The 13,719-nt window shown below is 50.0% G+C and overlaps 1 protein-coding gene across 5 annotated transcripts in view; it reads left to right on the forward strand.

Moving 5' to 3' along the window:
• The window catches only part of Rox8 (TIA1 cytotoxic granule associated RNA binding protein Rox8), a 230,505-nt gene that overhangs the window by 66,589 nt on the left and 150,197 nt on the right, over positions 1–13,719 (forward strand). For 2 of the 5 annotated variants that reach the window (XM_055061238.1, XM_055061239.1), the window contains exon 1: positions 5,939–6,271. The exons of the other annotated variants lie outside the window; for them this stretch is intronic. In XM_055061238.1, coding sequence (XP_054917213.1) covers positions 5,954–6,271 — 318 coding nt within the window. In that variant the 5' untranslated portion in view covers positions 5,939–5,953. Of the gene's footprint in view, positions 1–5,938; positions 6,272–13,719 lie in introns of those variants that run through there. 5 annotated transcript variants of the gene reach the window in all.

Genomic DNA, 13,719 nt, shown 5'->3' on the forward strand with positions numbered 1-13,719 from the left:
GGGACAGGGTCTGGCCGCTTGACTGTGCTGGGATGAGCCACGAGATGAGCAGAAGGGCAAATGTGAATGGTCTGCACGGTGCAGCCACCTGGTGGCACAGAGTTCAACCATACACAGTAGCAGCAACGAAGTGTATTCTTCTTTGCTGCTGGTGTGTATTTTTCGCAGGAGTGTAATCATCAACACGTTGATTTATAAATGTTTAAAATGCTTTACACTTGGTTAGAGCAATATTAGCGCTTTGTTTGACTGGTTAAGCGCTGCGCCAGCAAGTGTCTGGACCGTGCAGACCGATCAGGCTGCTCACGTACGTCTACGCTAAAGTTCCTTCATCAGCTTGAGTTTATGCCTCCAGTCATTTGCCGAAATGACCAGCTTGCCTGTTTTTAGCGGAGTACCGGACACGTTCGGCGCTACGACAGAATGCTCGCAACGCACGCTGCTTCGATAGCTCTCGGTCGACGGCCAAGCGGCTAGCGGAGAGGTCTCGCGCGGGAGGGGGCGTGCTCCTAAACAACCGGAAGTGAGCGATGTGACGTCGAATCGTGACGCTGAACCAGTGAAGGCGGAGCTTAGCGCCGCTCGCTCGGCGAGCGAGTTGAGGAGGAGAAGCATAGCTAGGGAGGAGGGTAAATTCTAATCGCTTGCAGCTCCATTAATACGTAACGCTTCACTTAAATTGTGGTGCGAATGTTCTACTTAAGCTGTACCCTACGCGCCTACAAAATTTGTCCGAACCGTTTCAGGGGCCCTTTAAGGCGTCATGGCCGGAATTTCTGCTGGCGCTGAGGTGGACGGAACACGCAGCACGATGTGTGAGCGCATATTTGAGGCTATATACAATCAGCCTCGGAGATCAATTGTGTATTTCCGAATGTTCCAATCACTAATGTGACCTTATTGCAGTATTATCCTCTACTTCTAAGCTGCGGTTTAGGAGCCATGAAACATACGCAACGATCGTAACAGCGTGGGTAGCGTACTGCTACGATAGGAGCTCTGCTGTTTGACAAGCGCTCAAACTGTTCGCTGCAGGTTACATTGCGTGACTACTTGGTTCGATGGATGAGGTATCCGCCCCAGAATAACATAGTTTTGGCAAGTAATAGCAGCATACCTTACAGTCTGAATTAAGCTTGTCCAGCAAAGCGACCGTTTACGAACTGCGCGAGCGTCCTAAGCAGTAGTAGGTGCTGGAGTGCAGATATCTTTGTTCTATATAGCGCATGGTCCAAGCATACGGCATCAGCGGTTGTATATTTATAAACATTGTACGGTGTTAGCCCGTTTTCTCTTGCTCTTTAGAGAAAGAGGATGGTAACCGAATTTCTTTTTTTCGGTTGTGTTCGTTCAGTTCTCTACGACGCACTCACACGTATTACGGAAATTTTGCGCTCAAAAATAGCCATCGCATTCTTTTTATGCGAACCCTCTCATATGTTATGGCTGTATACAGGCCAAAAAGGCAATGCCGAAGCACACAGCTTATATGTGTATCGTGCTGGCTCACCAACCGCAGGGATCGCTGTGTTGAGCAGCGCCATGGGCCTCATGCAGCAAGGCTAGCGTAGACATATGGTAATTTCAAGCATACTAGACTTGAAATGCGTGAGAATGATGCCAGTGTATCACCAATATTTGATAGCGCCTGCCGCTCAGATGTTTCGTGGTTGCCTTAGGTTGGCCGTGCACGAGCATGCGCTGTTATGTTTTGTTTTATTCCCTACGCCAATCGATCAGACAGTGAGCTGATTTACCATTTAATGCTGGTAATAGAGACGCCGGTTTTCTTTATTGAATTAAAATCGATATAAGCAAAACAGTAAACACATACGCGCACCGCGACTGATAATGCGCGTACACCGCGGCTGATTATGCACGTCACATTTTTGCGCCCTCAAGACGTATTTCTGCCTACAGTAGTTACCGATGCACCGAAAGGCTTCCCTGACGACCTTATATGAACGGACATTGGGTAAATTTCACAAAGTAAGATTTAAAACATCTCGAAATCGTTCCGCAGCACGCGACAGCAATACTTTCAAGCAGCGCCGCGCCGGATCGCCCAGGCCAGAGAGGAGGAAAGGCTCTCCGCGCTACCTATCCTCCTCGCCCGGTGAAACGGTCCATACACACCAATGTTTTTTTCATCAAACCAGCAACATCCTTCAATTGCTATACCGTCCCCCAAGTACAAACAAAAATGATGACGTGATCTTCCGGCAGACCGCCGCTCCTTGATTGGTTCCCCTCACGCCGCCCCGTTCCACTCTTTCTCCGAGTGACGTAACAGCCAGACCGAACCGGTTCCAAAGCGAACCGCTACAGAATACGGCTCCTGTTGTCAACTCCTTAGAGACTTTTAGCTTGTACGCTATTCCGGTAAACGGGAGCGGTTTGGGCGGATTACCGGATGGTCGGGGCGTAAACGTGTGCGGTGAAGCCGCCTGGTGTTGTAGAGCTCAACCAGACAAACGCATGGCTAAAACTGCAGTAACTCACCATATCCTGCTTCGCCACTCGTGCAAATTTTGGGCAGCGGCGTAATTGTGAACACGATTATACCACTGTCGAAAATTTACGCCAGCAGCTAAGCAGAATATAGTAATTAGCTCTGTGTTTGTGTGGTTGAGCTTTGCGCCACCAGCTGGCGCCACCAATCTGGCCACTCACGTTGACGCCCCCGCTAAACCGGAAAACCGCCCGCGCTTGCCCGAATACCGGACACGCTAAAGGTCTCTCTTGTCAGCGCGTTTGGTGTTTCGCGACCACAATTCACGCCGAGCTGCGTCTTTAGGTGGTCTAAAAATGGAGGCCTTGGCTTTGAACGTTCTGCACCCGCTTCTGCAACCGCGTACAAAACCTGTTCGCGCTTTCGACGCCATGGGGCCACGCCGCGTTATGTAATATGTAACACATCAACATCACAATGTCACGCACCTCAAAATAATCACAGTGGCACATGTGCGACGCTTCCAAGTGGTCACGATCGACGTGCAAACAAGCGCGGTCTACACGCCTACGCTTGCCTGGCAGACCTCGCTGGCGCTACACTGGCAAGGGCCGCGGCTTGTCCTTGCAGACACCAGAGCGCTTCAGCGGCACCAGGAAATTTCATCGCGCCTCTCCCTCACACTCCGCCCCCCTTCTAGCGAGGGTGGTCGATGCGCGCGCCCTCTCTCGATCGAGGCACATCGGCTGCCTCGCACTTTCAGCCACGCCTTTATGTTCGTCTGCCACAAAAGGGATTTCGCATAGACGAACATTTAGGTTTGCTACAACACGTTGCAAGTGCTGACCCATTTGAATATCCCGCGGCGTGGGAGGATGTGGTGAGCGTTGTGCAGCGCGTCGGAAAGGATGCGGACAGCAAGCTCGCCGGCTATCGTGTGGCGTTCCCGAAGACGGCGCTTTATTTTTCCACTGGTTTTAATGCACCGGTAGCGCATTGCAAGCGCACGTCTAGATACTTGGTGGACAAATGTTATATATAATGTTTTACTTTAAAAAAGTGACCAATGGGTGCTTTTTTTTTTATTTCGTTACCCTGAATTTGGCTAGGTAGCGCTGCAACTGCTTCGCTGCGCTAAGCGCACAACTAAAACATGGAAATCGCCCGGCGCTCCGCCGTGGCTTAGTGGGGCAACTGGGAGCGGACCGTAAAGACGCTCAACTGTAGCACTCCACTAACATGCCCGTCACGTCCGCGGGACATGCTTGTGCAGCTTGGCTCGCAACTTCAGTTCACGCGTGAGGCGTATGTTCTTGCGGAGCGCATTGCAAAGTTGCATGAGAGGCTTCAGCCGCGTATGAGGAAGGGCACTAAATTGTTCCAAAGTGTTTAGTCAGAGTACTGACAGATTAACAGTTTGCCCGAAAATGAGTTTTACAGTGAATCGATTGTGCTATCCCCTACAGAGCAGGGCTTCTTGCGCGAGAGATGCAGCCTTTTTCTCGTGCGGTGTGATGTTGCCCAGTTTCAAGGCGTGGCATTTATTCCGACTGTGCCATATCGTCACGCATCCTATGTGCTATGCCGCGCCGTGACGATGAAAGCGGAGCGCTACGCGAAGAGAAACGTCGCGCTTTGTTCACTCTCCGTAGGCTGGTTGCTTGAAAGAGTTTTTAAATGATATGGTGCAACGCTGCGTTGTCTTGTTCAGTATTAAAACGAGGTATTTCGCAGAGTTCCGAGTGTTTCAGCGATTCCGTAAATAGGTTTCGCATATATCGCGGTATTGCGATTGTGTTGGCAATACTACTTTTCATCCATGAAACGTAATTTTTGACTCGGTCATGTATATTGAGTATACAATTTTAGGCAAACAAAGGGCTTTTGAGACCTCTGGTATATTATCCGTTCCTCATCATATTTCCTCAAGTTCTTAAGCGTAGGAAGCAGTGGTCGTCGTTACCACCTTAATTATGTGCACCCTAAGAAAGCCAACCTAAAGACAGGCTGGCGCCTAAAGCTGAGGTGACCTCAGGGAAGAAAAATAATTGCTTGCGAAGCGGGCAAGACTTCCAGACCTCAAAAGAATTTAAACATTCTCTCGCCACGGAGCGTGGGATCACGACGTCATTTCCGGTTGGGACGTCATACGTTTTCTTTTTATTATTACATTTTCTTTTTTTTTCTCCAGAAGTCCCTCCGACACACGGATGGCGATAGTTGCAACACGCCGCCATTTTCTAGACATGTGGGCATCTATGGAAGCTTCGCTGCCAGTTTACATGTAGTGGCTAGTATACCATGTTGCTCAGCGTTTCACCCTCGCCTGGGGCGAAAACTGCATTTCGTGTGGACCAGTGTGAGCGATGCAAAGCGGTGGTTTATTTCAAGTCGTCGGGGCCATAGCAGTGGCGCGCGTGAAATTTAGGCAGAAGAGCGACTGTATTGCAGCTAAGCCTAACCGGCACCGTGCGGAAGTGCGGTAATAAAGTTGTGCGCAGCATCAGTGCAGAGGGGCTGTACTTATCGCGCGCACATCAGAAAAGCGAATCGAACAGCGATTTTCGCAATATCAAGTAATGTTTACATCCCAGTATTTGTTACATTCGCTAGTTTGTGTCATTATACAGGCGATTAGGAAGTACGCTGTATCAAAAGCTCAGATGAAGCGTTATAAACAAATAACCTTCGAGAATAAAACATATGTGTGTTCAGTGCACGCATGTCAATGCAAAGGAGTCACTCTTTGTCTAGTTGAAATGAATTTCCAATCTAGCGTATTTAGATTTGAGCATCGGTAAAGAAACAATTTCTTATGTAATGCTGCATAAGTCCGGCTTCCTGAGCGACGACGCATTACTCAAGTTCCCGTTGCTTATATCCCTGTGGCACGGGTAAATTTGTTGCTTCAGTTTCGCGTTCGATCGTGCAAAGCTGATGTCAGCTGTTGGAAAAACAGTCGCATTTGCGAATATTCACTGTTTGATTCCAGGACCGACTTGAATAGGGCAGCATGTGACTCGTTATTTGAAAGTTTCGAATAATCGCACACACGTGCGTTTGGTTAAGCGGAATGCCATATCCCCGTTGCCATTACAGTAGCGTGCGTCTCAAGACCGTCTGAAATAAGCATTCGCTTGCATAAAATTACTCTCCATCAGATTTGGCAGCGTATACTTTTTTTGCACAACGTCCCAGCGAACCACAATGTTGAGTAGCCGGTAATTGACGGGGCAAAGGAAATACTGCAAAAATGTTATTGCTAATGCCATCCTTCGCATACTCGGAGCAATTTTATTTATCTGCACCTGTCCTACCCGAAGGTTGTGCAGCATGAAAGTGTTCGCATGTGCCACCCTTCGGTGACGTGGTTCTCTGGGCGTGTCCAGCGAGGAACCCGGCTGCAGTATGCGCACGTGGGCGGTCGTCGCGCATGAGTTGTGCGCGATTTTTGTGCACCTCCACTACATCGGACCAAAGTGCGTGTGTGCCTGCGAAATAATGGCGAATGCCAGCCAGCCGCGCGACTCGTGCGGCGGGAGTGAGCCGGCCGGGCGACGCAGTGCGTCCGCCGCTGCCGGTCGATGTGCGGCCCCCGCCCCCGGCGCGCTCATTGGCGGGCGGGCGGCCGCCGGAGCGCGCGCGCGTCGGGCCCGCACTGGCCCCGCGGTGCGCTCCGTGCCAGTCCGCGCCATGTTCGTGAACGTGAGCGGCTGTGCCGTGCCGCTGGGCTTGGCCACGTCGCTGCGCTCGGCCTGCGGCATCGGTAGCTGCGCGCTGCCGCCGGCCTCGCCTCCGGACATCGTGCCTCTGCTCCAGGTAGGACCACGTGCTCCGCTGTGAGCGTATCTCGAGCGATCCTTTGCGGATCACTCGAGCTCCGCCACGACATTCGCGTTGGACCGGCTTGTGTTTGCTGCGTGTCATTCCGCGCCGAGCCGGCGCTCATTTCGCGCATACCGCAAAGGCTCGAGGCACGGTTGTTGTCTCTGTGTGTTTCGACAATGCGCGCTGTATTATTCAAACGACCGCTATGTTGACCGAATGTGCCGATCGCAGGGTTTTTCCTTTCTGGTCATTGGCACATTATTTCTGTGCCTGAACAAAGGACGTCGCAAAGTCTTCGCCGTCGGGCTGTCAGCTAAGGTCGCTTGCCACTGCTGTCCACGGTTTCTAGCTGATGAGTCGTGTCTCACCGAGTTAGCCCAGGAAAAACTTCCGCGCGACAGCAGTTCGGTACAAGGCCATCGAGTGAACTTGTTTTTCGCGCATGCAGCTCCTATCGGCCACGCAAAGGGGCTGATAGCGCACGCGTTCACACGCGGGGCATTATGTGCAATGTTGCGGCGGCAGGCTCTAGGCGTGGGCTCTTTCGGTTTCGTTGATGCGTAGCAGTCGGCAAAAACGCGCTTTTTATGTTGTCAACTTTCTATTCGTGTAACAGTTTCAGCGAGTTGTGCTCTTGTGGCACACCGTGTGCCACGATGAGAGACCTTAGGCGGAAGCACAGTACGCACCTAACCAGCATGGCTGCTGGCGCACTGTTAAAAGGTTTCGGCGTGTCTTTAAAATCATCTGCTGCACTGCGTTTGGGGGGTAAGCTCCATTCCTTTGACGAAATATTCACATACAGCACGCGTTGCAGCAGATGTTTTGCTAAGCAAGGACACTGGTGTTGGGCTGCTGAGCACGAGGTCGCGGGATCGAATCCCGGCCACGGCGGCCGCATTTCGATGGGGGCGAAATGCGAAAACACCCGTGTACTTAGATTTAGGTGCGCGTTAAAGAACCTCAGGTGGTCGAAAATTCCGTAGTCCTCCACTACGGCGTGCCTCATAATCAGAAAGTGGTTTTGGCACGTAAAACCCCACAATTTAACTAATCATGGACTCTGGGTGGAGGACAGACCCAACTGCAAATGCGTGCTGTCAATGCAGTATCATTGGTATGTAGGAATAGGCCGCAGCAGTGTGTACCTTACAGCGGGACACATGGCAGAATTGTCAATTTCACAACTTTTGCACAAGAGCCTTTCATCATGAAGTTCAAATTACGCAACGCGGATGGACGTTCAAGTATTTTAGAATAAAAAATAGTAGTAGGCCGCAGTTTTAGACAGGATAATTGGCTAGGGTTGAGTGCATGTGCGAAGTGTTTGACAAGATACGAATTTCATGTGGGATTGAGTTTTTCAAATTTTAAAGCTATAATCAGATGACCTTTTCGCCCTTTTTTCCAATAAATCGGCATGCTTTGTGAATGGCGGCTGTATGCCGTCGCTGTTCTATATATATATATGTCAGGGACATCTCACTGGGCTAGTCATGACGGCCGCAGTGACCTCATGTGACGTCAACCGGCGTATCACTGTAACCGATTTGTCAAGAGACACGCCTGCCGTCTCGGCGCGCAAACCATCTCATCACGGCGCGTACTTTCTGATCTTATCGCGAGACACCGTTGGAAACTGTGCAGCCAAAGCCTCCGTCGCAGTCCAAATGCGTTTCAGAGCACTGCAGTCGCAGTGCTCGTGTCAGGTGCTCTTTCGCGTCCTTTCTTTTCAAACTAAAAAGTAATGAGTAGGAATTTGAACGCTGCCGAATGAGATGTTTCCTAGAATGCCCTATGCCATTAAACGTTTTGCCCTAGATTTAATACTTTCCAAGCTGGTCAAATACTTTTGACAAAATACGCAATTAAGCAGAAAAGTTCGAGTTGCTCTATACAATAGCCCACGAAATTCGTTTAGTGACGTCGGTGTCGTTTAGGAAAAAAGGTACGACAGCGAGCGACATGTTGCTGGGCCTTGCCAGAACGACCCTTGGCCGTTTATGCAGTGCGGTGAAAGTTGCGCGTCATGTCAGCAAAGAACGGGAACTGACTTCGAGGGAAAGAAAAAAAAATCTGTGGCGATGCGTTACGCCGCACCTCTTTGAGGTCCACGTTTTCAACCGGCGCATTCACCACATCGCAAAGTGTTCACTCGGCACACGCCCTGCAGTGCAACTGACGGTGTGACACCCGCACACTGTCCTCCTCCCCACGCATTAAAAGGGCCCAACATACTCGGCCGGCGCAAGCTACGGCCAAGAAACGTTCTCGTATCTCGCTGCCCAGAACCAAGCATGTTCCTTTTCTTCAAGTGCCTCCGGGTCACTTGGCCTGGAAAAGCGTTATTCCAAACGTAAGAGATTCTATCCGGGATTCTCAACTTTCGGTTGTTGCTCGAGAATGCGTTTTGCGCGATTTGTTCGGCGGTGTCCGTCTCCTCACGGCACAGCGTAACGATGGTCGAAACGACGTGCCATTTTTTTCGCGTCAGCTAATCTTACCCGCTCAAGTTTTCAACACACTGAAACTGGGCAAACCAAGGCAACTGGCACACTGTGAGGCTGCATGCACGCAGCACTTGACCGAGTATGGCACCCATCTGAAAAAGAACCCCGAGTGTGTGCACCTATTGCCTGTTGAGACGCAGCACACGAGCAGCAGCAGAGAAGTAGCGCATTGTCTTTTTGAGATCGCGCTTTTTTCAGTGACTTTGCCGTTTCCTGTAAACTTGCTCACAGCGAGCACCCCACTCGGACGCGGCGTCTTGCGCTGACTCGATGAGGCGGCGCAGGCATCTTTCTCCACTCTCGCGTCAGCCCCGACACCTTTTGACCAGCAGAACTTCAGTAAAACGAGTCCAAATGTTTGCCTTCGCACCCCGATGGCGTCCATGTCTGATGACAGCAATCGTGGAGAAAGTTTTTAAGGGACGCAAGCAACACCAGGCCGGCGGTTAGCGTAGCCCAACGTGCGTCCCCTAATCTGGACATTCCGTGGTGATTCTCGAAGCGGTTGAGAAGTGTGGCGCAATTCTGCCCCCCCCCCCCTTCTAATTTGTGAATGAGATGCCAGTGGCAGGAATGCTGCTGCAATTACTCCACTCTGCTAGATTCCGTTGAAGCTGCTCCAAGCCGTGCCGTGCAATCAAGTGTCTCCGAGCTGTGTGTCTCATTTTTCGCTTTCTACAACTGGTGTGCTCTTCCTCAACCGACTGCGCGCACTTGACGCATTTGGCACGGGGGCTGTGTCACGACGCTCGGCAAACTCTCCCCATTATTAGCTGCTTTGCTGTGCATCTGTGTGCGTTCGTAACGTAGCGGATTTGTAGCTGTGTGTCATTTTACTAGATAGACGACTTTAGGCCTGAAATAAAATTGCTCGAATTGCCATGCTGCATACCACGTGACTGTATTGCTGTCGATCTTTTTTTTAGCCTTTGGTTTGCTTGCTTTACTGCTAATGATGCGCAGTGTGTGGTTGTGTGTGTGTGTGTGTGTCTATAAGCGTGCAAGTTGACTCGGTGTATCCACGTTATGGTTGTAATTTTTACGTTAGGCGGAATGTCTTAAGATATCTTTTAAATGTTCGCAATGATGGAACCATTTCTGACGTGCAGAAATAGTGTCCGGCTCACGATCATTCATCATTGTTGACTGCTCCAAAAACGCCCACTCCCATCACTGCATCCCGGCCGACCGCGCCTTCATATGCGACTCGGATGTGCAACTCTCCTCTGCAGCCTCGCATCCTTCAGTTAGGGACAGGACTGTTTTGAAATGTCTGCACCCACGTAGTTTTTGTCGATAACTTCGCATCCATGGTGCAGTTCTCATTTTTCGTGCCTACGATCTCGGCAATATCGCGTACGTTCATTGGGCAATATTCTAGCACGATGCTACCATGCTTGGGCATGCTACATCTTTGGTTGGTGCCATACGGCCACGTGTGAATCCAAGAGTAAGCTGTTTTGGGCGATGGTGCAGTATTAAAATAAGTGCCTAATCGTTGCATCGCGATTGCAAAAACTAGCGTCTTCCAGTGTAAAACCAGCGCGTTTTTGACACGGAATCGCACTGTGGACGCCGGTGAGATTGCTGGACAAGAGCTGGGTCACACTGGACGCTGGGCATCGCGCACTGTTGTGTGTGCGATGCGCGCGCTGGTTGTGCCGCACTACGCAAGGTGCTATTAGTACAGTTTCATCGGGAGATACTCATTTCCATATTTTGAGCTCGTAAATGTCTTAGCGAGAAATGAAGGTGCCTGAGCTGCTCCGTTTATGCATGCGTATCTGACTTTGAAGATGAATTCGGCTGTGCGGATAGCGGTTTTAAACTAAACTACGTAAACGCAGATAACATCTTGTTTGTAATAGTTTGTACACAGCCGTTGACTGCGAGTTATTGCAGTGAGGTTGAGTAGCCGTCGTTCGGATGCGTTCGAACGGACCCCAGAAAATACAGCGGAGGCGATTCGTGCGCTTCCCCCTAAAACATGTTGGCTGAAAGTATCTGAGGCTCAACCGAGTTGGTTCTCCTAATGTTAGGCCCAGCGTGCCTGCTGAGTCCGTCTGCAATCGACGAGGATAAATTACGATCATTAAGCTTTCGCGTCAGTGTTGTGAAATAAACTTTTTTTCGTGTTTACAGTGTCGCCACACCAAGCGATGAGCGCTGATGTGACGCGTTATAAACACTCGGTATATGTGCCGTCGCCGAAGGCCTCGCGAACCGACGTTTCTCTAACGGAGATATGCAACTACGCAGACGTTGAACCGCATCGTTGAACAATGGAAAATTCGCATGTCCCTTCGCGAAGAACAAGCAACGGCTATCAAATAAGATCGGCAGTAACCGCCCGTACATGGCGTCCCGGGTGTGCCGTTCAACTTCTTCAAAGTTTGTTAAAATACCTATCGCAAAAGAAAAACAGTGTTGTCGCACTTCCAGGCTTACTAATAATAAGGAATTTTCTTTCTGATAGAGGCGTAAGATTTAGCTGTGTGGCAATACTGCATCTACCATGCCTGTGCGAGAAATTTTTTTTGAAACTGCGCTGGGGTATTGACGTGAAAAATTATTCACAATTCACAGCGTGCCATAGTGATAGAGTACTAGGCTTGGGGTCTGTTGGTCAGATGATCGAATCCTGGGGGTAGTATGGTTCTTTCTATAAAGACGCTCTCACTTGCTTTCTGTTTTTAAAAAAAATGTATATATATAGGGTGTCCCAGCTAACTATATCCAGAGTTTAAACATATGCGAATGCCACGTAGCTGGACGTAGCTGGAAGGTGATGTTTGCGTCGCTCGGAAATATGAGATTTTTTCATTCCGTCTAATTAGATAATTACTCTTAATTTCTCAGGTATAATAATTATATGAAAAGTGTGAATGTGTCAACTTGTTATCTGATTAGGCGGAATGCAAAAAAAAAATGATAAGCTGGGTATCCCCAAGCGATGGCAAACAACACTACCTTAGCTACGTGGCATTCGCATATTTTTACACTGGCTACAGTAAGCTGGGACACCCTGTATATATACGGTATCCAGGCACCGCGTATTGTTCGCTCTGGAGCTGCATTGCCCTCCAGCATGCAGCGCGCGACACAGAACCCATAATCCGGCGGCATATTTACAATCGCTAGTACGTACAGCGGGGCGTGCCACCTACGGAGACGCCGGACGTGTTCGCGCATGCGAGAGAGGAAGTGTGCAGACTTTTGCTCCTCGAATATGACTCCATCAAGGAACTACGGAGGAGTTCCTTAGCGCTTGTTGCATGCGTTTGTCTCTATGCGCGCTGCCAGAATCCGTGTTGTCTCTGATGGCGACAACGGACTTCCATCGAAACTGTGCGAAAATAAACAAAATATATCGCTGCATAGCACAAGTACGACATGCGCACACAACTTTAACTAGTACATCCCCTACAATATGGAATAGAGGCAGCAGTGTAGACAGCTTGGCCATTTTTTAACAGTGCTCAAAAGACGGAAGTTGAAAGTATTAGTAATCATTCCTGTTTCAGCAATGCCGGCGCGACCAAGACGCGGGCGTGTATCGTCCAGTAACTCGATCTATCGGTGCAGTGGAGAAGCGGGAATGAACTCCGGTCATGTTCAATGCATCGTGCACATATTCAATTTCTCGGCACGCGTGAACTTCGGCCACTGCTAGCGCATACAACAGAAGTGGTTTCCATTCTTGGGCAGCGCACAAACGAAACACGAGAAAGAAGACAGGACAAGCGCTCGTCAAACAACTTAGTTTTTATATGAATAAAAGGAGTATGTACCGAGTAATTATTAAGTTCATGTGGGTTACATATAAAAACCGTCATACACTCAGGAGTGATCAGTGAACGAGCTCGCTTCGTTTGCCAGTTGTTGACTTCGCTCGGCGCACCGCAGTAATCCGTCTGTCGTCTGCTTTTTTCGTACCATTTTCTTGTGAATCGGCAGAATTTCACTGGTGGCATCAACCCTTTCGTGTTTACATTGCTGTCGTGACAATTAACAACACATTAATAATTTCCGGTCATCCGAAGAGGCGCCGTCGCAAACAGGAGACGTTTCGCGCGCAGCGCGAACTGAACGCGGGCGCGACCGCTAAGGGCACGTTCACACCGAAGGTGGAGCGGACAAGCGGATTTTTTCCGCGCGGACAAGTTGGTCGCTTTGACCGCACCCATCAGAACCCGACACGGCGGAAGCGCTGGTAAACGAATGTCTTTCTCTGGGCTTTTCGCTTCTGTTCTTGACAAGCGTCAAAACGGCAAGTTGGGCCAGTTGGTTGGGATTTATAGTAAGGTTTGTTACAGCGCAACACAAGACAAGGACAAAAGGAGGTATAAAACGACGACACGGCGCCGTGTCGTCGCTTTATACTTCCTTTCGTCCTTGTGTTGCGCTGTAACAAATCTCGAAAAGCGACTATACAAGTGGCGAGTAAAATGCCAACGACCTAATCTTCGTCTGAGCTCATCATTTTGCAGAAGTAGATAGCGGACGGGAGCGCGCCAACCCACGACGAAAAAAAAAAATTAGCGAAAGTGCGCGTACAAACCCAAAGTGCCGCGAGATGGCGGCACGTCCCTGAAATTGCTAAAGATATTGCGAGATGCCCCGCCTTCCCGGCGGCGCGGACAGCCAGACAACGCGGCTGGTCTGAACAGGCGCGGGCGCTCGCCGCTTTGAAAATGCGCTTGTCCGCTTAGACGCTCCGCTTTCGGTGTGAATGTGCCTTAAGGGAAGCGGCGGCGGAAACCTACACCCGTTGGAGATGAGATCGTTCCGCCAGGGGAGAAACGAGCGCTGGCGTACGGTCGTCCATACGCGAAACCTTTTCACACAATCCCTCAACACTCGCAATTCTGCGCGGAATTTTGCTCTCCTATCCAACACAAGACGAGTCTGTGCAGCACCATATCAGTT

The sequence above is a fragment of the Dermacentor andersoni genome, chromosome 1, assembly GCF_023375885.2.
Source record: "Dermacentor andersoni chromosome 1, qqDerAnde1_hic_scaffold, whole genome shotgun sequence".
NCBI lineage: Eukaryota > Metazoa > Arthropoda > Arachnida > Ixodida > Ixodidae > Dermacentor > Dermacentor andersoni.